The following is a 24,543-nucleotide window of genomic DNA, read 5'->3' on the forward strand; positions in this document are numbered from 1 at the left end:
CAAGCAATTTTCCCGCTGTCCATCTACCAACAAATAGATATTAATTATGTAGAAACCAATTCAATTTTTTAAAATAATCCTTTATTAAATGTTAATATTTTAAGTAATTGAATTAATTTTGAAAAATGAAAGATTGATGTTTTATATATATATATTAAAAAAATATAAACTTTTTGATAATCAACATTTTACTTCATATTCGTAAATGTTTGTCAGCTGTTGTATCGGTTCATTTACACATCCCAATAGAGGTTAGAAATTTTTGTGTGAAATGGAATTACTGATTAAACCGTTTAATAATTAATAAACGTCATTTAAACTAGGTAAGTCGTGATATAACTTATTTATATTTCTCTTATCAGTTACTTTTAATTTTTATGGTATAGTTATGCTAATCATGGTTCTCGTTCTGGGTTCATAAATAAGTTGTTTATGGGTGTTAGTACGTTGTATTTTTCTGTATCTAAATTGTTTGTGCAGGATACTTGAAACATTTTCTTTACTGTTTATTATACATACATATATATATATATATATATATATATATTTTTTTTTTTTTTTTTATGTTTGTCCATTGTAGGACGTTCATTTGTTAATCAGTAGTTGTACTTTTTTCCCATTCGGTGTATTATTCTGTTGGAAGCACGTGTTAACTCATTTTTTAAATTGATTTCGCCTTCATATAAAATTTGAGTTCTTATTGTGATTGTTTGTAAGTTTTAATTTAAAGTAAAGTTTTTCGCTTTTACAACTTTTTTATAAGTTTTGATTCAAAATAAAGTTTTCTCACTAGTACAACTTTTTATTCCTTTTATTGCCTCCTAATTATGTATATTAATTTACAAATGTCTGTTTTGTTAAATCTTGACAGTTTCTCTGTTAGGGTAACTTTTTGCTTTATTTTAATTTAGAATGGTATTTAATAGCATTTCTGAAAATTTCTAGTGTTAATAATTTCAGATAGTTCAATAGATTATTTTGTCAAAAATATTTTATTTGAAGCAATCGTGAAATATATATTTATATGTGTTCACCCTTTACTGGTAACACATATATTTCTATGTTATGAGTAACATGCGTCTGTGAGACATGTACATAGCAAAAATTGATTTTAGGAGTGAATTATTGAATAAAACTTTAAATAAACTAAATCTGTTTTATTAAAATCATTACAAAAAAAATATTTACACTATATATAAAGAAATAATTTACAAATTAAACAAGTTTTTTTTTGTTTTAAATTAGAATCAGAATCCATAATCCAAAACTACTTTCTCACACTAGGAGCACAAGAATTACACACTTTTTTTGAACACTCTAGACAACACGGATTTTCACACTATGCATATGTATGCTGTTTGCACCCTTTTTTGATAAAGGACAATACCTGCATGTTTTTCTCTTGGTAAGCTTGTCACAAATTTCCTGAGAACAGCTGCCCCCTTCTTCAGGCTCTCCAAGAATATCTTTTACAATCTTTTTAAGGTTGCAGCAAGGTTTGGAACTGACAAACGACGTTGCACCTGTTTTTTTTATTAAACTATTTGCTAATAAATTTATAAAATCAAATTGACTCACCAAAGGTGTCTCATCATAGCTAGCATAGATAATGGCAGAATTTACAAGACTGACTGCAGTCATGTTGTAAAATATTGTCAGGGGCCACAGTCTTGATTTTCTATTAGGTGAATAATTGGCAATGATTTTGTCTAAATTATCCACTCCTAATTTTGTTCAATTATAAAAACTTATTATTTCCGATTTGTTATTAGATTCATATGTAAATTTGGAATTGTGCATTGAAGATATCAAACTGACTGTTTTACTTTGTTTAGGTACATATGATAAAAGTGCCACTTCTTTGCAAAAACCATATAAACTTGATCCCATCTTTTTTTGTTAAGTAGAAATTAAGGTTGGATCTCTTTTGTTATTTTGTAAAGTGTCAACATAAGTTAAATTGATGGTTTTTAATTCATTAACTATTTCCAATAATGAAAAGCAATTGTTGACAGTGACATTGCGCTTGGAGTGTGCAATAGGTTTTGTTAGCCGAATGCTTTGTGATGATTTATTTAATTTTTGTTTTTTGCTGGTTTATTTGGTATATACCATTAACTCGGAAAGGTCACCTCCCTCTAAAACTCACCAAAATTTCATCTACACAGGCATGGTTCCCAGTTGCAAATGAATTTTGACAGTTTTTTATGAACTCTGAAAATAATAATGAAATTGCTGTACCACGATTACATTTCATACGTTACTTCCTAGTTTGTCATTGTCAAACCTTAATGCTAGTAATAGAGTTTGGTATCTTTTCAAAGACATGACACCTTGAAAAATAGGCCATCCAATTGGTTTTGTTGAAAATAATGATCCATCCTCCTTTCCTGACTTAAAAATAGTACAAAGCATCATGAGCCCAGTCAGACTAAATTTCAGTGACATCAGTGTCTTTGTAATTTGGGGAGTTTTGATTTGTCAGTTTTACTCATTGCTTCCATTTCTTGGTTAGTGCTAACTACTATTTGTGTAATCATCTCGTCAAACAGAAGGCTCGTTGTCAAACATCAGGATTTTTGCCAAGTGATTTCGCATTTGATCGCAAAGCAGGAAGTTTAATCTTCATGATATTTTTGGCCGGGGTCATTGTAAAATTTGGCTCAGTTGAACACAAAGTAAAACAATTTTTTCCCCAAAAAATACATTGGTTCACTTCTACAACCTTTGAATAACCATCACCAGAGGGGCCAGGAACCACACATCTTCCACTAAATTTCCACTGACCCTTTCATTTGCCTCATCCTTAATGTTTTGCTCGTCTAATTGGGACTCACTGTCTTGTTCTGAATGTTCTGTTTATCCTCAGCATTGTAGGAATCATCTGAATCAAATTCTTCATCATTCGGATCTACCTCTTCTTCAGGAACAGCAATCATTGACATTTTTTTTGTTTTAGCTGAAAATATACTTGTCGTTCTAAAAAAATTGACATATACTGAGTTGAAATTTATATATTTGCAGTAAATTATGTTTAAATCTATTTTGTAAATTTTTTCCTGTAAGCATATTGTTCATAATGAACAGAGAAAGACAAAGAGAAAAATTATGCAATCAGTAAAACATGTTTATGCCCGATTGCGCGATATTTAGGAGCGTATATAAAAATATTTAACAAAAATGAAATATTAACAAAAAAAATATTGTATGAAATATAAAAATAAATTGAAATCAAACGTAAAAATCCTTAACAAACACAAACAATTATAAAACATATCATAGTAGGTAAGATACGTACCTCATACATAATAGAAAACAACGTTTCAGTTAATGTATGTCTGTAAGATGAGCACAAATGTCAACACTTTAAGTAACAGGTGTCTCTCAGATGGCATACTTTCTAATTAAGTCCTTTTTGAAATCACACCGCACAACTGTTTAGCTTGAAACTTCACAAACGTTATTTACAATGTTTAACCTGAGCATACACTGAAGGTTTCATTTAACAAGTAGCACTAAATTATAAAAGCAAAGAATTAGCAAACCTAAGCGTTTGTCTGACATGTGTTACCAGTTAAGGGTTAATGAAATAATATCAGTAAGTATGGTAAATGGTTTGCCATATCTTGATATCTTGTTTATTCATGTAATTTGAAAATGAAGGTTAAATTATTTTTAACTCCATTTTTATGTATTGTCATTGTTCAAAAAATATGTCATTATTTTAATGATAAGAACGGTGGATTAAGTTAACAGCTATTTAGCAGCTTACTTAATCTTGTTTGAAAAATATTACGACTGAATATTGTTGGTGAAAAATATTCAGCCATAATATTTTTCAAATAGAAAGAATTACTTACTGGCTGAAATACAATTAATAATAATAATAATAAATAATTCAATGTTTATTATAAATTTGTGCATCAGTTATTGTTTTAATAGGGTAATAGGCAACTATAGAATTCCTTTTTATATGAAGCATATATTTTTAATGGTTTTTAGGATGTAGGAACCACAATAGTTTTTTAATTTAAAATAAATGCTATTAAATTAAACTTAATTGCAACTTCAGTATTGTGTACATGTTTAAAGTTGTACTTGGGATGCACTTTATATTATCACACTTTTGTTACTTTTATGTTGTCTTGTTATTATTTTCATTCTTTCTGTTCATAAGTTGTTGCCCATTTCTTTTAGCAAACATGTATGTTTTTAATAACTCTAAATCTGTATTTATATTTTTATTTTGTCATGTTAAAAGTTTATTATTCAGTTGCTAACATTTGTAATATTAAAACAGTGGTGAAGTTTAGGTTTGAAGCTGCTTAATTATATGCAATTAATATTCGATTTTAGATAATTATTCTAATCAAGCACTTTATGTGATGTATTATAAACAGATTTATTATGTTAAGTGTATTCCTTGGAAGATAAAACATCTGAAACTATATTTCTTAAAAGTTTATAGAACTAATTATTGTCTTGCTTAGAAAGAGAGCTGAGACTAATTACTTTAAACGTTTATTAGTTTGTTTTATTATTCTATGTTTCTTTTGATTTAAATTGTTTGATTTTCATTGTTGTTAATCAATTTATAGGAAATCTTTAAAAAATTTATAGGAAAATCTTTTTAAAAAGTAAACAAAAGAAAGAAAAGTAAAAATCAAGTCGGTAATTAATATTTTGAGCTGCTGAGATGAATAGTTATGCAAAACAGTGCAGCGATTTGAAGAAAGAATATGACACCTGCTTTCACTCGTGGTTCACAGAGAAATTTTTAAAAGGTGACATGGATGATGAAATTTGTGCACCAATATTCAAAGTTTATCAGCAATGTTTAAAGGTGAATATATACATGTATATATTATTATATAATAATTGTATTTTAATTTTGTTATAATGTAAAAATACAGTCATATCCTGTTTCTTGTAGACAGGATACATTAGTATCCTGTTATAATTAGTAAACTTAATTTTTATACTTTGATAGAAAATCTGTTGACATACTCATTTTTCCTATAAAATTATAGGTTTTGAAATATAAAATACGAATAATTTTATTTGAAAAAAAAAAAAAATTTTGTAAATAATGTGCATTGGCTCTTTAGAGATTTTAAAAATTTGTCTGTTGATCATGTGATGAAATGAGGTTAAATTTATGCATAAAAAACAAATAAATACACTGTCCCTGAAAATGTATGAAATTGTGCTTCCAGAAGACCTTTATGAAACTATTAAGAAACTGCTTTGTTAGTGGCGTTGCAGTTAGCTTTATTATTAATGATGCCTAATTTGAAGTGTATAGGAAACCCCCCCTTTACCTCTTGGTTGAATAGAATATCTGGTGTATGTTGTGCGTGTTATATATACATATATATATTTTTTTTAATAAAATTTAATCTGTTTAGAAATTTCTTATTCAAGCATGTTGAGATAGTGGTTTTTATGTGTTTTTCAGATGTTAAATTTTCATGTTATAGATAATGTCTTTGATTTTGTGATCCGTTTTATGAGGTTATTTTAGAAGTTTCTGTGTTCTGTGTGATGCTTTGTGTGTCAGGATGAATATGTATTGTCTGCTTGATGAATTATTTTGTTCATTTACTTATTTTTGACTGCTTGAAGATGGGCATCATTTACTACAGCATTACCTGCAACATCATTGATGAAGGAAATAGCCTCAAAGATCCACTTGAAGTACAGTTGCATATATTTAGAAAATAAGTATTTTTCGTAATTTGTTAAAAAATGTTTAAAATAGACAGTAATTCTTATTAAAGCAGTCCGAAATGTTGCAGATAACAAGCATCAATTTAATTGTGATTCAGATATGAAATTTCTTTGAACTCGTGTTTTATTTCGCGATTTGTTTCTTAGGATAATAAAATATTTTTAATAGATATCAACAATTTCCTTGATTGTTATCAGTTACATCTGTAATATAAATAATTAACTGACTGAAGAAAGACATGCAGTGCATAGTCCACTGTTGTGCATAGTCTGTAATTTGTATGGCAGACAATTTTTGATTTCTTCAACAAAAAATGTCAGTCAACATTTCCCTTTTTACTACTGACTTCAAATTAAATTAATTTGCTTTTTTCATTGATATTCATATTAATCAAGTAGCTGAGTAGTGAACTAAGCAGGGTTTGACTGTGTTTTGAATATGTAACTTTATTATATATTAGAAATTATAATAAATATATTATTACAGAGTCGCATTGTTGTTATTAAATCATAGTTGAATCAGAATATCAGACACGGTGCAATCTTAGAATGGAGGCATGTAAAAAGCTTAAGGAAGAGTATGAAAATTGTTTCAATCTATGGTTTAGTCAAAAATTTTTAAAAGGAGATGATAATGATGAAATGTGCGCACCGTTATTGAAAGTATACATAGAATGTGTTCAGGTAAATAATAAGTTATATATAATATAGGTAGGCCAGTATTCTACTATATATATTTAAAATATTTGTAAATAAATAATAATTATGCAACTTGCCAATAGTTGTATCCTCATTGAGATATCCATAATAAAATAATGAACCAAGTAAAAGCTTTCTCTCTTCAGACACTTGGAGATTTTTAGGAAAATTAAATTACCATGATATTCAGGACACAAAATAATGTAGAAAGATAACTCTAACCATCCATATACTGTATACTGCATTTCAAATATACCACTATATATGAAGAAACAAATGTAAAAAAAATATTTCTTAATGTTTTGAATGACTTCCAGAGATGTTTTCCGTTATTTGTACTGTTAATGTAATTATACATATTAAAGGAAGTAAGTGTAAATACTTAATTTTAAGCTTCTTTTTTGTGTGGTTTGGCCCTTTTGGAAACATTTCACACCTTCAAATCAATATGCAATACATAAAACCTACTCATTTTAAAATTAAATCAATCTGTAAATAAAATTTATGAAGTGTTTTCTAATATTTGATTTTTGTTAAATGTTTTCAGCACTTTCAGTGTATAAACTAGAAAGCCAATAGAATTAGCTAGTCTTTTCTTCTTTTCATTAGGTTTAATGAAAAATCCTGAAGTAAATTTTGTAGTTATTAACATCTATAAAAAAATTTACTTTCAGTTGAGTATATTAGAATATTTCTGCAATTAGGAAATCTATAATTCTGATTTTATAGTCTTTTTTTAAATTTAAAATGTTATTGTATGTTGCTTCCTATTTTGAATTCTTTTCAGATGTCTGAAGAATCCTTTTAGTTTTTTCCCAAGTCTATCAAGCATTCTATCCACATATTTCTTTCAAACTAGTAATTCACTTTATAAATTTAATTCCATTTTGTTTTTCTAGTATGCTTTTAAGATATTTCATTTCTGCCGCTTGCATTTTTACTTTTGTCTTGTCCCTTCAATACTTAGTTTCCTATTGCGTATTTGAGAATTAGCAAATAGTAAGATTATAAAATATATCTTTACACTTTCTTATCCCATTCTAGGCTTTTGACATTTTTGTAAAACTTGGATTTTCCTGAATTTTTGCAACCTGTTCTTTTTTGGAACTTGCCATATTTTGCAACACTATCCCCAGGTTTGTAAATCCTCCACTCCCTGCTTCAATTGAACACCATTAATTTCACACTTACCTCCTTTCTCATTATAATGTGACTGAATTAATACTTTACTATTTTACTGCTAATCTTCTTTGTCTTTTTAATCTTTGCATTCAATTTTTCTACTTATTTTTTAAAATCCTTTTTCCCTTTCTTCCCAAATAACAATGTAATCTTTAAACAAAATCCCTGTTGTCCGATTCTGGATTACTTTCTCTTTCACTTTTTTTTAAATATCCTATTCGTTGCTTACTGTTGTACTCGTTGTAGTACTGAAGTTATCCTTTTTTGATTTTATAATTTTGATGTTCCTTTATATAACAAAAACAGTAACATTGTAGGAATATGTTGATAACATGATGACACAATTACAATTTCTAGGATTATTTTTTTGCTGCTTGCAAGTAATCTGTTAAAAATAGGTCAAAAATTGTAAAACCCTTAAACAATGTTAATCTTATATTCTAGTGCTAATTATGGGCATTGGAAAATTTTGGGGAATTGTTCGTTTATTAAAACTAATAAAATCTTATTTTGCATTTTACCAGATGTCTAAATAAAGCTGTACTAATGCAGCGCTTCTTAATCTTTTTTTCATTGGGGCATGGCATTGAAATGAGTTTTTAGAATCTGTACATATCCTGTTTCATGAAGTACTTAAACTTGTAAAAGACTGATGAGAAACTATGATAATTAATATAATTTTTGTTAATGATTTTGTAATTTAAGGGTAGATATCAGTAAACAATATACTATTTTCCAATTAATATACGTGATTCATGCAAGTTCTCGAATTGGCCATTACATTGTATAAGGTTATTAAATTTAGTAAAAGTGTTAAAAAATGTATTAATTTTTTATGTACTTTTGGCATTTCATAAGCTGATCTGTGGTAACTTTTCATTAATGCTGCTGTCAGTGTAAGATTGCACTAGTGATATTCAGAGGTCTCTTAACAGTATGACCCTATTTAAAAATTAAAATATGCTTTAGTGCTTTAGATTTAAAGTATATTTTAACTATTCTAAAATAAGAACCTCTCTACAATGTAGTTTGTTATATCGTTATTATTAATAATTTACGTAAACCTATAGTATATTGCAAAAGTAATATATATTACAATGGTCATACAACATAAATAGAGACCCCATCACTTAGTTTTGTCTGTAAATAACAGTTTATTGGTAAACACTTGCATAATAATTTATGGAAGATGTTGTAAATGTCCATCCACTTCTGTTCACTTATCAACATGTTTGACCATGTTCCTGGCTGCTCTTGCTAACTGTACTTATTTCCTGGAAGGTATTGGTAATATTAGTCTTTAATTCTGACAGGGTGAAATCCACTAAGGTGAAACCTGCTTCATCTGTGAAAATCACTTGATCTAAAATGCCAATGTTACCTCTTAATGATGTCTTTGAATCATTGACAGTAGTGAACCCTTTTAGTGTATTCAGCGTAGGTAGCTCATGAAAAACCTGCATTTGATATGGATAACATTTCAACATTCTCCTCACTGCAATGTGCACTGAAATCTAATGAAATGTTCTTTTTAGTCTGTGAAAAGATTTATGAGGAGATCTTGTAACTACTATTTTAATGTTCTATACAACCTACATTTTTAAAACTGACCTGTCTGGCACATTTCTAATCTAACACTGAACTTGTTTCATAAAATTTTTTAATTAACGTATGAATAAAACATGTAATTAGTGATTCCTTTTCAAATTTCTCCTTGAACTTCCACCAACACACAACATTGAGATTTAGTCTTTAAGTAAGTTTCCATCATGAATACACATTCTTCAACAGTTAACTAGATTTTAACAAACAACAACACATGATTATGCAAGTTTGTTCAAAAGCCAGAGCTCAAGAAGACTGGAAATATTCAAATGTGCAGGTATTAAACAAACTTTCCACTCTAGCTCCAGTTGTACCAACATCTTCCACATTATTTTACCTATCTCACAGTAATATATCAATTTTAACAAAATATGCATTTAATTTAAACTACTGAGTGATGGGGCCTGATGCATTAATTAGATTCTCAATTCTCGTTCTCTGGTTCTTTGGGCTCAGTGAAGAAGATAAAGGAAACTGTGTCCTACTCACCTTTTTTTAGTATGCGTGTTGGATTGAGAATAGTTATGCTAGGTTCAGAAATGACATGTACCTCAGTCAGTTTACCTGCAATCTTCTTAGCACCAACATACAAAACATGCAGTTTCATTCTTTATGTAATGCATTTGTGTGTAGCTGATAGCAGAACATCTTTCATTATTACTATATACGAGGTGTGTTCAAAAAGTAATGAGAATTTTGAAATTTTGCTGTTTGAATTAGTTCGATTCTCGGGATTATTTTGTTGTTGTATTGGTAAATATGTCTGAAAAGTATCTTTACATTTTTAGCCATATTGGATGTTTAATCTGTTGTCAGCTGTCAAAAGAATAACATGTGTTTTGGTATGATTGGTGATTTTTTATTTGTATAAATAAAGGATTAGAGAATTTGTATTAAATTTTGCTGTAAGAATGGAATAAAGTGTAGCAATGTTTTAAAAATGTTAAATATTGCTTTTGGTGAGTCTGCTGTTAGTAAAACAAGGGTTTATGAGTGGTATAAGTTTTCAAAGATGGTCATGAAGATGACAAGCACCCCGGACGCCCCAACTCATCAACAACCGATGAAAACAAGGAAAAAGTGAAAGAAATGTTTATGAATGATCCCCGAATCACAATCAGAGAAGTCGCTGTTGATGTTGGGTTATCAGTTGGCTGATGTCATGAAATTTTTTCGGATGTTTTGGGTATGAAATGTGTGACAGCAAAATTTGTTCCAAAATTGTTGAATTTCAAACAAAAACAGCAGTGAATGGAAGTTGCTCAGGAGTCGCTAAATAAAGTCAACAATAATGCAGAACTACTGAAACATGTTATAACAGGTGATGAAACATGGGTTTACGGATATGATGTCGAAACTAATGCTCAATCGTCCCAGTGGAGGCATTCTGGATCACCAAGACTGAGTAAAGCTCAATAAGTGTGGTCGAATGTGAAGGTTATGCTCATTGTGTTCTTCAATTTTAATGGCATAGTGCACAGGAGTTCTTGCCACAAGGTGAAACGATCAATAAGGAGTATTACCTACAAGTTCAATGCCATTTGTGTGAAGCAATCTGAAAAAAAAAACGCCCAGATTTGTGGTGAAACAATTCATGGCTTTTGCACCACAATAATGCGCCTGCTGCCACTTCATTGCTTGTTTGTCAAATTTTAGCCAAAAACAACACTGTAATGATACCTCAGCTGCCATATTTGTCAGACATGGTCCTGTGTGACTTTTTCCTATTCCCAAAAATAAAGAGAGCCTTAAAGGGCCGTTGTTTTACAAACATACATGATATTAAAAGTGAATAGCTGAAAGAGCTAAACACTACTCCAAAGATCGAGTTCCAGAAGTATTTCGGGGATTAAAAAAAGTGCTGGCATAAGTATATAATGTCTAATGGGGACTATTTTGAAGGGGATAACATTAATGTAGACGAATAAATAAAATTCTTTCCAAAAACAAAAATTCTCATTTTTAACACACCTTGTATTTGTGTATGAAAATAGTTTTTGATGTGCTAAAAGTTAGCTTTGTATATGAAATTAAAACAGTTATTGATATGATTGGTTAGATGCCTGTTTTGCAGCAGAGCTTCATAAAAAATCAGTATGTTCTTAAAACATATTCTGTGAGATGAGGTCCTACTTTTTAAAAACTATTGTGTAGCTTGCATTGGTCTTACATAATTAGTACTTTTTCATTTGCTTTAAAATTAAAGTTTGTATTTTTACTTGTTATGACATTCACATTCAGGTTGTTATTCAGCCTGAATAACAGCCTTACCTTTTAATTACTTCAGTTTATGCACTGTGGGGTCAAGAAATGTCCCCACAGTATCCATATAATAGTTTCTTGTCTGTTTCAAAGTGCTGCTTGTCAGCCAGATGTCTTGATGTCAAGTCTGACTTGAAGAGAGGATTGTGAAAATCACTTGATGAGAAAATGAAATGGGAGTGACAAGTAAGAAATGAAGAGGTGCTGAGGAGAATAAGGGAAGAAAGTTATTTATTATAAATACAAAATTGTAATTGATTGGATAAATATTGAGAAGGGACGGTTTTTGGAGAAGTACATAAAAGGAAAGAGGAAGAGAAAGGACTAGATGTTGTTCGACATTATGAGAGGAAGGAGTTACATTCAACTAAGGATACACAGGTTAGAGATAAGTTGAGAGCCAGTTAATTCCTGTCTTGGAACACTTTTAAAAAGAAGTGCCTACTTGGATCACTTTTTATACTATGTAATTTTTGATGGTTCTGTATTACCTTTGAAGCAGAAATCTTATTTCACAAATTATATTTAATAAATGTTTAATTATAATCTAAAGATTATTTGAGGATATAACTTCTCATGATAATGTTCATAATTTTTTTTAAGTATTGAATACGCAATTTTAAATATCTCTATATTCTTTTGTGCAGATGTTATATTGTTAATATAAGTGATTACATATTACATTGAATCACAAATTCAATGACATTTACTTGTTTACTAGAAATCTTATTTCTTTTACAGAACTTGTGTTATGAAAAAATTTTTCCATTTACAAATTTACACTTATGCATATGTATGTGGTTGAATAACAAATACTGTTTATGTACGAGGGTGGTCCAGAAAGTAACTTGCATTTGTGGCTAGCATGGAGATGGGTGGGGATAGAGCCGCCATCTTTGTGTCAAAACGTTTCTACACTCAGTGCATATCGAGCTGTTGTAGTGTGTGGACTGTGATTTTTCTACTTTGTTCACTGTGAATTATTGAAATGTGTACTTCAATAAAAATTCCCGTGAATTGTAAGGTGCATTCAGAGATTAGGTTTTTACTGGCAAAAAACCTCAAACCAATTGAAATTCATTGACAACTTTGTGAGTTGTATGGAGATGAAATAATGAGTGAAGGTGGAGTGAGGTAGTGGTGCATTCAGTTTAAAAATGGCCACACCAATTTTCATTATGAGGACCATAGTGGTTGGCCTAGCCTTGTGACTGCTGATGAAAATCAATGATAAAATTTGTGAAAATCGCTGCATTATGATTACAGAACTCTCGCTTCATTTCCTTCAAATTTCACAAAGTTTACTGCATCAAATTGTATTGGAGAAGCTTGATTATCACAAGTTTTGTGCAAGATGGGTGCCAAAAATCTAAGGCGGCAGATTTCTACAGAGAAGGAATTGAAGAGCTTGTGCGTCGTTATGATAAGTGCCTCAATTTAAATGGTGACTGTGTAGAAAAATAGTTTATCCCTTTCAAATGTATATAATATAATTTCTTTTTTTTATTTCTAAACATAAGTTACTTTCTGGACAGCCCTCATATATAATAACTTATGTAATAACCGAACCATTCTCTATCTTCTATAGACAGCAAACAACTGTTGCACATAATTTACATTTGAAGTAAGAAATATATACAAGAAGAAATTAGTCTAATTTTCAGTACAGTGCATTTTTAACCTTTAAGGAAATTAAATGAACAAATTATTTTTTAAATGTTTTCTTGTTTGTTAGTTGGAGTGTGCTGTGTCTTTGTAGTTGGAGTTTAAAAAAATACTGGTAACATAGGCATTCAAATAAAGTAGAATGTACTATTCATTTTTTTTCCTACTGCTCAGAATGAATGCTAACACTTTTCTGATGGATGGATTGAAATTTCTGTTAAATCTATTTATTGTAATACTTGTAAAGAGGTTCTTTTGCACCACTGTGTAGCAAGTTGGTGGAGAAGTCTGTACTAAGCTTGATTTTTTAGAAGTAGATCTGAGAAATCAGAATTTTCCTTAATTTTTAGTTTAAGTTATAAGTAATAATAAAATAATGATTATTGTTTTATTCAAACTTTGTTTCCAGAAAACAATGAAAGAAAATCAGATAGAGTTCAAAGAAGTTGTAAGAGATCATTTAGGAACAGACAATGAATATAAAGTACCTCCACAGCAAAATAGTAATAAAAAAGGTTAAGATATCTTAATCACTGCCATTTTAATGTTGTAAATATTCGTAAATAAATGTAGGTTTTAGTTATTTATTTATAAATTTTTTTGTATATACTGTACTAAAAAAAAAAAATTAAATAAAAAAAACCCAGAAAATATGTACTTTGTTTATATATATATATATATATAGGATATATATATGGGTTCATTTTTAGTTTTATTCATTTAATTGAACAATCTATTTAAAATTAGAAAAGAGATATATTTTTCATTTTTAATGTACAATTGATTTTATAAATATTATATTAATAAAAATAACATATGAAAGATGGTTGTTATTTTTTCTAGACGCTTAACATGGGACTATTTTATGTTTTTCATGTCATTTAGATTGCTTTACGTTGTATTATGTTCATGTTGACACTTTTTTCCTGTTGTGTATGTTTGCTGTATAGTGTCAATTTGCCAACAAAGGTTTGGTGGTGTGGTTCTATTTTATTATTGTTGAACTTTCTTAAAGTGACTCCTTCATGTTGACTTCAACAGTAGTGAGTCTTCTCTTTTGATACTTTAAGGATTGCCATCAATTGTATATCTATATGCATTGAATAAATGATTACAATTTAACAGTAAAATTTCCTTTTTCTTACAATAGGGTTATCCAATTCTAAATTTTATATGATGCATACTATTACAATTTCTTGAATATCCATTGCTTGCAATTTGGGGCATGAAAAAATCAGTTTCTAATTCCATATTTCATGGTGATATTCATAATTTAGTGTAACAGTGATTAATATTTTTCCTCAACATTATTAAAATGAGGAAAACAACATTCTGTTTTATATCAATTTGAACAATTCTTTTAGCAGTGCATTAATAATAGCATTTGAGGTACAGATAACTTTTGCTGATTTACAAAAACAAAATATAATCATGTGGAGTTATTTATTTATTATTTCAAAATGTAACAACTGTGAAAGATTTATGCATGCAACCTGAGTAAGTCATTTAAAGTGAGCAAAAACGTTATTTAAAAGTCATGCATAAAAATAATTATATATAACATAATATCTGTGTAGTTGAAAATTATGTAATGAGACACTCCTCATTGAGTGTCATGTTATATATTTGTAATGTTGTACAATGAGGAGTAAATTAATATTTTTTTTATGATTTGACATTTTTTTAACAGTATAATTATATTTCATTTAGAAATTATGAATCTTTTTAACAATCTTTATCTTTATCTTGCTTGTATTTGGCAGATATTATACCAGAATCTGTAGGATCCAATTAATTATTGCTGAGCATTAAGGTATTCATTATAGTAGATGGAAATATCACTTGTTTTCCTAGGTAACACATCTACAATTACCCAGTTCTTTTCTGAAAATCTTTTTAATGTAATTTATCGTACTAACATTTTAATTTTCAATAAATCTTGAAGGTAATTTTATTAGTGCTTTCTAAAGTTGTTTTCAATTTTATCGAGTGAATTTCCATTCCTTCTTGAATTTGGTAACTGTCTGCAGTTTGCTTGTGTTTTTGATGTAAGATTACAGATTCTGAGTAACTTTTAGGTAGAAACATGTTTGTTAGATAATTGCAATTTGTACTTCTTATTTTGCAAATTCTAGATTTTTGAAGAAGTATTGAAACATTTGTCAATTTTTACTATATATGTAATCGGTAAATGTAGAAGTAAATATTCATTGTTAATAAAATAAAGCAAATCAAAGCATTTATACTAGGTCTGTAAATGAAGTAATGAGAATAATTTTTTTGGCAACCCTGTAAAGTTACTAGGAAACATATGGTTATATGAACAGCTGATTTATATTAGGTATTAATATTTCTAAACTGTTATTGCCACGTGAGATGTAAACAAACTTTTTGTTGTGCGTTACAAAAATGAGTGATACTAATTATGAGCAATCAGGTTTAGAGTTGAACTCTGTGAGAATGCTACTGAAGCTTTTTCAAAATTGAAAAGGGCTTATGGAAATGACGCTCTGTCACGAGCCCAAATTTCTAGTTGGTTTAAAGCATTTTCAGATGGCCTGGAATCAGTTGCAAAAGATCCACACTCTGGAAGACTGTTAAGTCAAAAAGTGATGGCAATATTGAACGAATCAGAGACTTGATGCGGTACGACTGATGATTAACTGTCAAAATGATTGCAGACAATTGAATTTGAACCATACCACAGTCCATCAAATTTTGACAAACGAATTTGACATGAAAAAAGTTTGTGCAAAATTGGTCCCAAAAAATCTCAGTGTTGAACAGAAAAACAGCAGGGTGGAAGTGTGCCGTGATCTTTTAGGGCGAATTGAAACCAATCCTGATTTACTAAAAAAAAATGTTATTAGTGGTGATGAATCTTGGATATTTGAGTACGATCCAGAAACAAAACACCAGACCAAGGAGTGGTACACTTCAAACTCACCATGTCCCAAAAAAGCAAATCAAAAAAATGCTAATTTGTTTCTTCGATAGTAATGGCATTGTCCATAAGGAGTTTTTGCGTACAGGATAGACTGTAAATGAGTATGTTTACCTAGAAAATTTTGAAAGACTGCAGAAAAGAGTTTCCCACGTGAGACCAGCCATCAAAGACAACTGGTTCTTATATCAAGACAATATATCTTGTCACACTACACTCAATTAATGAGTTTTTGGCAAAGAAAAACATTCCTGTAATTCCTCAACCACCTTATTCACCTGACTTGAGTCCCTGCAACTTTTTGCTATTCCCAACTTTAAAAAAACATCTCAAAGGACACAATTTTGGAACAGCAGAAAACATTTAAAAAAATGTTACCAACCACCTGAAAGATATTCTGGTTTCTGAGTTCCAACACTGCTATGAAGAGTGGGAAAACTGTTTGAAGCATTGTGTGGCTTCCCAATGGAACTATTTCGAAGGTGCTAGAGTCCATGTATAAATGGATTGTAAATTGTTTTTCTGAATCAGTCTCATTACTTTATTTACAGACCTCATAAAGTGATACTTATAGTAAAAATGCTTTTTTTTTAGAAGAATGTATATACCAAATTAAATAAAAAAAGGAAAATTTTAATTATATTTTTATCAATATTTAGGATTAAAATTTAACATATCTTTTCATATTTATCATAAAAGACAAAAGCTTTGGAATTTCTGGTAGTTTAAACAGAGCAGAACAAATGAAATAAGTTAAGAGAATAGATAATATTTTCAGTTGCCGAAACTTTCTTTAAATTTATTTAACTTTAGAAAATTAATTGTTTTTGTAATTTGTTAGCAGACCTTTTCTGTATAAACTGACAGCTGTTGTTTCTATTTTCTGCTGAAGTACAAGAAATATCTTTCTTATAGATTAGTAAAACATAATATACAACATAAGCAAGCTTTTGCAATTCAATTTGAAATCTTGTATTAGTGGTTTTGCATGGCAATACAAGTACAATCACTACTATATTTATACATAGACTTTTTCGCCTTCAAAAAAAACTGCTATTTATAACTGTATCTGAACCTCCAAGTTTATCTTACTTTTAATAAAAAGTTTCTTCATGTATCTTGCTTTAATGAGAAGTTTATTGATTTCGTTGATATGTACAAAATACATAAAAAAGATTTCTGTACGAGTGATACTTTTCTTTATACAGATGTATAATTATAATATTTTTATCACCCAAGAACATATATTTAAAAAAATCAAAATTGTATCATATCCTAGTTTATGCTGTTCTTTTGTGGTTAGCATCAAGTAACATCCTGAATTTATGTCCACTAGTACTCTACATCTACTAGGATGTTAGTGCTCCATTTTTCTTTGCAGTTTTCTCATTTCTGAAATTTGTTTCTGGAAACATTCATCATGTTTATCACTTACTGCTCCAACGTTTAATAAGTCCAGATATGAATGCAGGAAATTATTTTTAGTGATGTTACATCTCTTTACCCTGTATGAATAATAAGTTATGAACCATTCTGTTAATTTCTTGACTTATTGACATCCAAAAAATGTTTGCATTTATCTTAAAAAGGAGTCAAGTGCAAAGTTCTACATCATTCAAGATTAAGTTCAGACATGTCATTTTAGGCCAATTCTCGTATTTATTGACCAGCGAGTTATTTTATTTTTTTTCTCTGCTATAATTTGGAAATGTTTACCTTATACTTGACCATTACTTTTACAAAATTTATAATTTGTTGAAATTAATTTTTTAATCCCAATTTGATGCGAGGGGTTGTAGAAAACTTTTTGGGCTTGATTTTTCCTGAGACCTTAGTCTCTAAATGTATAAATCAAGCCCAAAATGATTCTTATCTAATTCCTTACACTGTTTAACCCATTAACGCCTGACTTAATTTTTTGTAATACTTTAATTTTTTATTGCAAATATCCTTTTATTATGTTATTTTTACTACAAAAATAGTCTTTATATTATTTATTGAAGCCATATGTAATTCAGCAGGTGCTGCTTGGCATCACTAGGTGCTTACTCTCATGCTGGGCATGAGCCGCAATTGCCATATGGCACCGCTAGCTAGGTGTTCTCATTGTCTTTATTTAGAGAATAACTATTAATTGAATTACAATGATACTAATAGGACTTATCAATATAATCCTCAACTACATTTGGGCCCTTGTCCCATCCTTCTCTTAAATTCCTTATTACAGTAAAGTATTCACCTTGGTTTCTAAACCACTCTTGACCTCCTTGTTGCCAAACTGTGTGCTACAAAAAAACTTTTTGAAAGGACCAAACCAAAAATCCGATTGTGTGAGATCTGGCCTGTATGGTGGATGTGGCAACACTTCCCTACCTAACTTTTCCAGCGCCTTTCGATAGGTATGGGGGACAGATGTTATCATTCAGAAGAATTACACCTTTGAAAAGTTTCCTCTTTATTTAAGATGCCATTTTATTTTCTAATATGTCAAAATAGTAGTCACTGTGTACTGTATACAAAAAAATTAGGCCTTTATAGTTCTAAAACATAGTTAGCATACTTTTACTGATTGATTTGTAGGTTTTGAACTTTTCCTGGGGAGTGACCTCAAATGTTTTCGTTGAATACAAACACTGGGGTTTCTGGCTTAAGATGATGAATCCAAGTTTCAATAGCAGTTATACAATTCAACCTTCTACTAAACTCTGTACAAAAATGGATTCATATGTGTGATTTTGAGTCAACAGTCTTTGAACCCATCTTCAACATGTTTTGCGGTAATTCAGCTTATCATAGATAAAGGAATGGATAGTGCTAGTACTTGCACTATGAATTTCAGCAGTTTGAAATTTTACAAAGCATAAGTCAAAACCAATATATAATAGATAGACCAATATATAATACGAAAGGTAAAGTCGATAGATGGGTGGAATATATTGAAGAGTTATACGGAGGAAATGAATTAGAAAATGGTGTTATAGAGGAAGAAGAGGAAGTTGAAGAGGATGAAATGGGAGAAACAATACTGAGATCTGAATTTAAGAGAGCATTAAAAGATTTAAATGGCAGAAAGGCTCCTGGAATAGACGGAATACCTGTAGAATTACTGCGCAGTGCAGGTGAGGAAGCGATTGATAGATTATACAAACTGGTGTGTAATATTTATGAAAATGGGGAATTTCCATCAGACTTCAAAAAAAGTGTTATAGTTATGATACCAAAGAAAGCAGGGGCAGATAAATGTGAAGAATACAGAACAATTAGTTTAACTAGTCATGCATCAAAAATCTTAACTAGAATTTTATACAGAAGAATTGAGAGGAGAGTGGAAGAAGTGTTAGGAGAAGACCAATTTGGTTTCAGGAAAAGTATAGGGACAAGGGAAGCAATTTTAGGCCTCAGATTAATAGTAGAAGGAGGATTAAAGAAAAACAAACCAACATACTTGGCGTTTATAGACCTAGAAAAGGCTTTTGATAACGTAGACTGGAATAAAATGTTCAGCATTTTAAAAAAATTAGGGTTCAAATACAGAGATAGAAGAACAATTGCTAACATGTACAGGAACCAAACAGCAACAATAACAATTGAAGAACATAAGAAAGAAGCCCTAATAAGAAAGGGAGTCCGACAAGGATGTTCCCTATCTCCGTTACTTTTTAATCTTTACATGGAACTAGCAGTTAATGATGTTAAAGAACAATTTAGATTCGGAGTAACAGTACAAGGTGAAAAGATAAAGATGCTACGATTTGCTGATGATATAGTAATTCTAGCCGAGAGTAAAAAGGATTTAGAAGAAACAATGAACGGCATAGATGAAGTCCTACGCAAGAACTATCGCATGAAAATAAACAAGAACAAAACAAAAGTAATGAAATGTAGTAGAAATAACAAAGATGGGCCGCTGAATGTGAAAATAGGAGGAGAAAAGATTATGGAGGTAGAAGAATTTTGTTATTTGGGAAGTAAAATTACTAAAGATGGACGAAGCAGGAGCGATATAAAATGCCGAATAGCACAAGCTAAACGAGCCTTCAGTAAGAAATATAATTTGTTTACATCAAAAATTAATTTAAATGTCAGGAAAAGATTTTTGAAAGTGTATGTTTGGAGTGTCGCTTTATATGGAAGTGAAACTTGGACAATCGGAGTATCTGAGAAGAAAAGATTAGAAGCTTTTGAAATGTGGTGCTATAGGAGAATGTTAAAAATCAGATGGGTGGATAAAGTGACAAATGAAGAGGTATTGCGGCAAATAGATGAAGAAAGAAGCATTTGGAAAAATATAGTTAAAAGAAGAGACAGACTTATAGGCCACATACTAAGGCATCCTGGAATAGTCGCTTTAATATTGGAAGGACAGGTAGAAGGGAAAAATTGTGTAGGCAGGCCACGTTTGGAGTATGTAAAACAAATTGTTGGGGATGTAGGATGTAGAGGGTATACTGAAATGAAACGACTAGCACTAGATAGGGAATCTTGGAGAGCTGCATCAAACCAGTCAAATGACTGAAGACAAAAAAAAAAAAAGTCAAAACTTTTACCTTTATGACAGAAATTGGTGATACTTGTTCTGCGTAATTTAAATTGTTCAACCTGCTTAAAAAATTTACACAGTTAATACTAACAAACTTTTTTACCATACTGTTTTAACATCTGCAGATGAATTTTGGCTGGTTTTATACCTTCAGTAAATAAAAATCTTATCACAGGATTGTATTATTGCGTGGTATATGTTTCAAGTGGAGTTGAAATTTTTAAATAAATAAATGAAGTTATAATAATGGGAATTCTTTTTGAACAGCTGATTCTATGTCAGGGATGCCAACTTGAGCATCAGACAGTTTTAGTTTATTCTATTAATTTTTAGGATGCTGGTATTTATCTGTAATTATTGAACGACTCTTGCACAGCTTTTTACAAAAACTTGAATTATGATTAATAGTTCTCTTGAAGGCCATTAAAATTTGCAAGTTGTATTTTTCAATAGAAGTATAACCTTTCAGTTTTTGATAGCAAATAAAATTTAGAACAAGTAAACATCAGATGGATGCTAGAAGCATATTTAAAAATACCACTGCATTAATATTGCCACAAGATTTAACTAACCCTTTAAACCCTAGGCGCCTACATATCATCGCCAAAGTACTCTGCTAAGAACCCCACAGCAACAATACATCATCACCATTAACTGCATCAAAAGACCAGTGTTTAATACTGGTATTTCTGCTTTAAAACTGATTATTTTTATGAAAATAGTACATGTTCTTTTTATTCCATATTATTCTTAATATATTAGTACTGTATGGAGCTGATGTCTGGTATCAGCTGTTGTTTTGTTTACTATGTAGTTTGCTAGTAGCCCATTCGTCTGTTGCCTACTTTGTTTACTAACTAGTGGTGGGATAAACGGTTCTTTTTCAGGAATCGATTCAATTCTCAGAAAAGATTTGTAAAAAAGAATCGTTCGTCCAATTCAACGATTTTTTTCCTTGCCCCCAGTGCCAGTACTGTAAACTCTAATGCACATGCTCTCTTTTTCTTCTTTACCCATATTTAGCAGTTCATATCTCTTTATACTCCTGTTTGACTCAACTGATACATACCTACTAAATATCTTTACGATTATTTGACTCTTTAAGAACTCTTATTCGACTCTCTTAAGAAAGATTGCTATGAATCAAATCGAATCATAGCTTAATTTGCTTTTCTATCGCCTATCCAATTCATTGTTGAGAATCGTAGACACATTTGAGATTTTGCTTTCTCCTGCAAATCGATTTTCAATTCTTTCGTTCAGTATAAAGAATCGAATTGAAGGAATGACTTGTTCATGATTCTTCCCATTATTACTACTACTAACATTTCCAATATGTGTGTTCTATTATTATTTTAATGCCAGTGCTACTGTGTTATCTTTGCGTGTATAGTGATTTTTATTTGATTTTGTGTATAGTTTTATGTTTATAATTTAACTGAACTATGGCCGAAAATATAGTCGACAGATTGAGTAAAACTGACATACAGGTCTTTGTTACATTTACAGACAATGATGATGGATCATTGGCCTCAGAAATTTCAAAAATCTTTTTGATACCGACGTGGACCCCACATATACACCTGAAAATGATTCAGAGTCTGATATTGGAGATATTTTGTTTACCGATACAAATCTTATGATTGACCAGCCTTCTATCTCAACATTTATGTCTAGGCCTTCAACTTCAACAAATACGGCTAGTCTTCAGGATAGACTTAGTAGACGGGTAATTAGTGACAGTTCTTGTTCATCTGAAATATATAAAGATGATAAAGAAATTTGGCTTGGAATATATGTAGAAGTCTTTTGATTTTCATGAATTACCTAGGCTTACACATTGCCCACTAATTCTAATTTAGTTTTTTTATGCTTTTTCACTGAAACATTGCCGAAAGGTTTTGCAACAGAAACCAACAGATAAGCTAACAAGATCTTCAAGAGGTACCAATTCTTCTCCAAACAGTTTCATGTGCAACTGGCTAACAGTTTCTCATAGCTGTTTTAATCATGGGGCTTATCCGGAAGCAATCTACAAAATCATATTGGTCAACAAGAAATTCACAATCAACCCCTTGGTTTGGGAAAACTAGGAATCAGTTTGAGGCTTTGCTAAATTTTTTTCACACTGTAAACAATGAGGCTCTTCCAAAACCTGGTGAACCTGGCTAAGATCAGTCCAAATGTTTCAACCTATGATTGATCATTGTAATAGTATTAAGACATTATTTCACTGTCCAGCAGCAGCTTTTTATAGATGAATCTCTGATGGGGACTAAAAGTCAAACAAAACATACGCAATACATGCCCAAAAACCATCACCACCACTGGGCATAAAAGTGTGGACACTGTTTGATTCAATTTCAAATAGTTGCCCGAATTTAGTTTGCTACAAAGGGAAAAGTAATATAGATGACCAAGAAGAAGTAACTAAATACAGTCTTGGGATACACAATTGTAAGAAAACTTCTCACTGCTTGCAACTATCTAAGGAAAGGATACCACATTTTTACAGATAATTTTTTCACTAGTGTTAATGTGGTTAAATATTTACATGATAATAGTACATTCTTCACTGGAACTGTTAGGAATATGAGAAAACACCTTCCAACTGATGTATCAAATCAGCTACCAGAAGGGGAAGTAAATACTGAAAAAACAGAATGTAGTGTATAGGGAAAAGAAATCACGAAGAAACCCTGTTATATCATTAACATCAAAACCAGAAGTGAAAGATGTTGAGAACACTAAAAGAAGGCATGGAAGAACTACAGAAACAAAGCCAGCAGGAATTATTGACTATAACAGATATATGGGTGGAATTGATAGTATAAGATGATAGTATGCATAGAGTATCATGTGTCGCATGATACTCTATTCTTACCTTGATGAACATAGGACAGTCAAATTCTGAAAAATAAGTGGTTTTCAACTTATTTGCATGGTTAGTTTTAAACTTTTACATTATTTTCAAAGAAACTAAAATTAAGCGTGTGAGGAAACCAATGTCTAGATAAAATTTTTGTTTCCTCATTGATGCTATCTCTGATGAATAACTAACTAACCAACATGAAAATGCCAGTATTAGTAGAACAGATCTAGAAAAATTAGAGAGAAGAAAAGTAAAAACCTGCTGTGAATGCGGGAAAGGGAAGAAAAATATCAAGAACTATAAGTATCAAGTGTAAAGGACAGATGTCATTGAGAGCGCTTTTCAAAGCACTTATGTAAATAGTTTATCCTGTTGTAATTAGAGCTTGTATGGATATCAATAGAAATATAAAGTGAGTCAGTGTTCTATTTTCTTGTATAACTTAGTAAGGCAATCTCAAATGTATTTTTTTAATCGCTGCATAAAATTTTGAAAAAATTGTGTAGAACTTAATATTTTTTTTTTGTACATTATAAACTATGTTTGTAATGAAATAAAACAATTTTCCACAGGTAATTTCTTTCTTGTTTTTTAGGTAAGAATTGTCAAAGTATTGATTAATTTTACATTTTACACTTATTTCTTATTTTAAAACTTTTAAAATAAAATTTTATGTATTTTTACCAATAAAATAACTTCTTAAACGTAGAAAAGTTTTTCTTAATATTTTAACAGCCTCAAATGTAACAATAACACTTACAGAAGATGAGAAATTCATTTTTTTTTCCAATGCCCTAAAATTTTGATGGTTACAGCACTGGTATTTTTAAGGATACCTCCTGAAAAAAAGTTTAGGTAAAAAATTTTGGCCCGGGTTCGAAGGGCTAATTTATATTGGAATGTGGTGCATCTGAGGGATTGCATAACTATTGTAATGCAGCGCATGGATTTCATGAATGTAAACTGAGCATTATAGGTAAAGCAATATTTTTTATAACTAGAAGACAAAAAACATGACCCCAGAAAGAAAATACAACCACAAAA

The 24,543-nt window shown here is 30.2% G+C and overlaps 1 protein-coding gene across 5 annotated transcripts; it reads left to right on the plus strand.

The window, feature by feature from the left end:
* The first annotated feature begins 206 nt into the window (after nucleotides 1-206).
* On the plus strand, nucleotides 207-14,814 carry LOC142323750 (TP53-regulated inhibitor of apoptosis 1-like). Of its 5 annotated transcripts, none has more exons than XM_075363920.1 (3): nucleotides 207-323; nucleotides 4,599-4,843; nucleotides 13,553-14,814. In XM_075363920.1, the coding sequence occupies exons 2-3, from the start codon at nucleotides 4,697-4,699 to the stop codon at nucleotides 13,661-13,663; spliced, it is 258 nt and encodes an 85-aa protein (XP_075220035.1). In that variant the 5' UTR covers nucleotides 207-323; nucleotides 4,599-4,696; the 3' UTR covers nucleotides 13,664-14,814. The 5 variants fall into 5 exon arrangements, with proteins under 5 accessions (XP_075220035.1, XP_075220036.1, XP_075220038.1 ...); XM_075363921.1 differs by having other exon boundaries at nucleotides 214-323; nucleotides 4,621-4,843; XM_075363923.1 differs by lacking the exon at nucleotides 4,599-4,843 and adding an exon at nucleotides 6,218-6,414 and having other exon boundaries at nucleotides 214-323.
* Nucleotides 14,815-24,543: the final 9,729 nt, after the last annotated feature.

This window comes from Lycorma delicatula, chromosome 4 (genome assembly GCF_047948215.1).
Source record: "Lycorma delicatula isolate Av1 chromosome 4, ASM4794821v1, whole genome shotgun sequence".
Classification (NCBI taxonomy): Eukaryota; Metazoa; Arthropoda; class Insecta; order Hemiptera; family Fulgoridae; genus Lycorma; species Lycorma delicatula.

Bases quoted from the DNA above. Each gene is read 5' to 3' on its own strand.
- LOC142323750 (XM_075363920.1), top strand. From the start codon at position 4,697: ATGAATAGTTATGCAAAACAGTGCAGCGATTTGAAGAAAGAATATGAC. The intron at 4,844-13,552 runs GTGAATATATAC...CTTTGTTTCCAG, and splicing joins TTTATCAGCAATGTTTAAAG to AAAACAATGAAAGAAAATCA.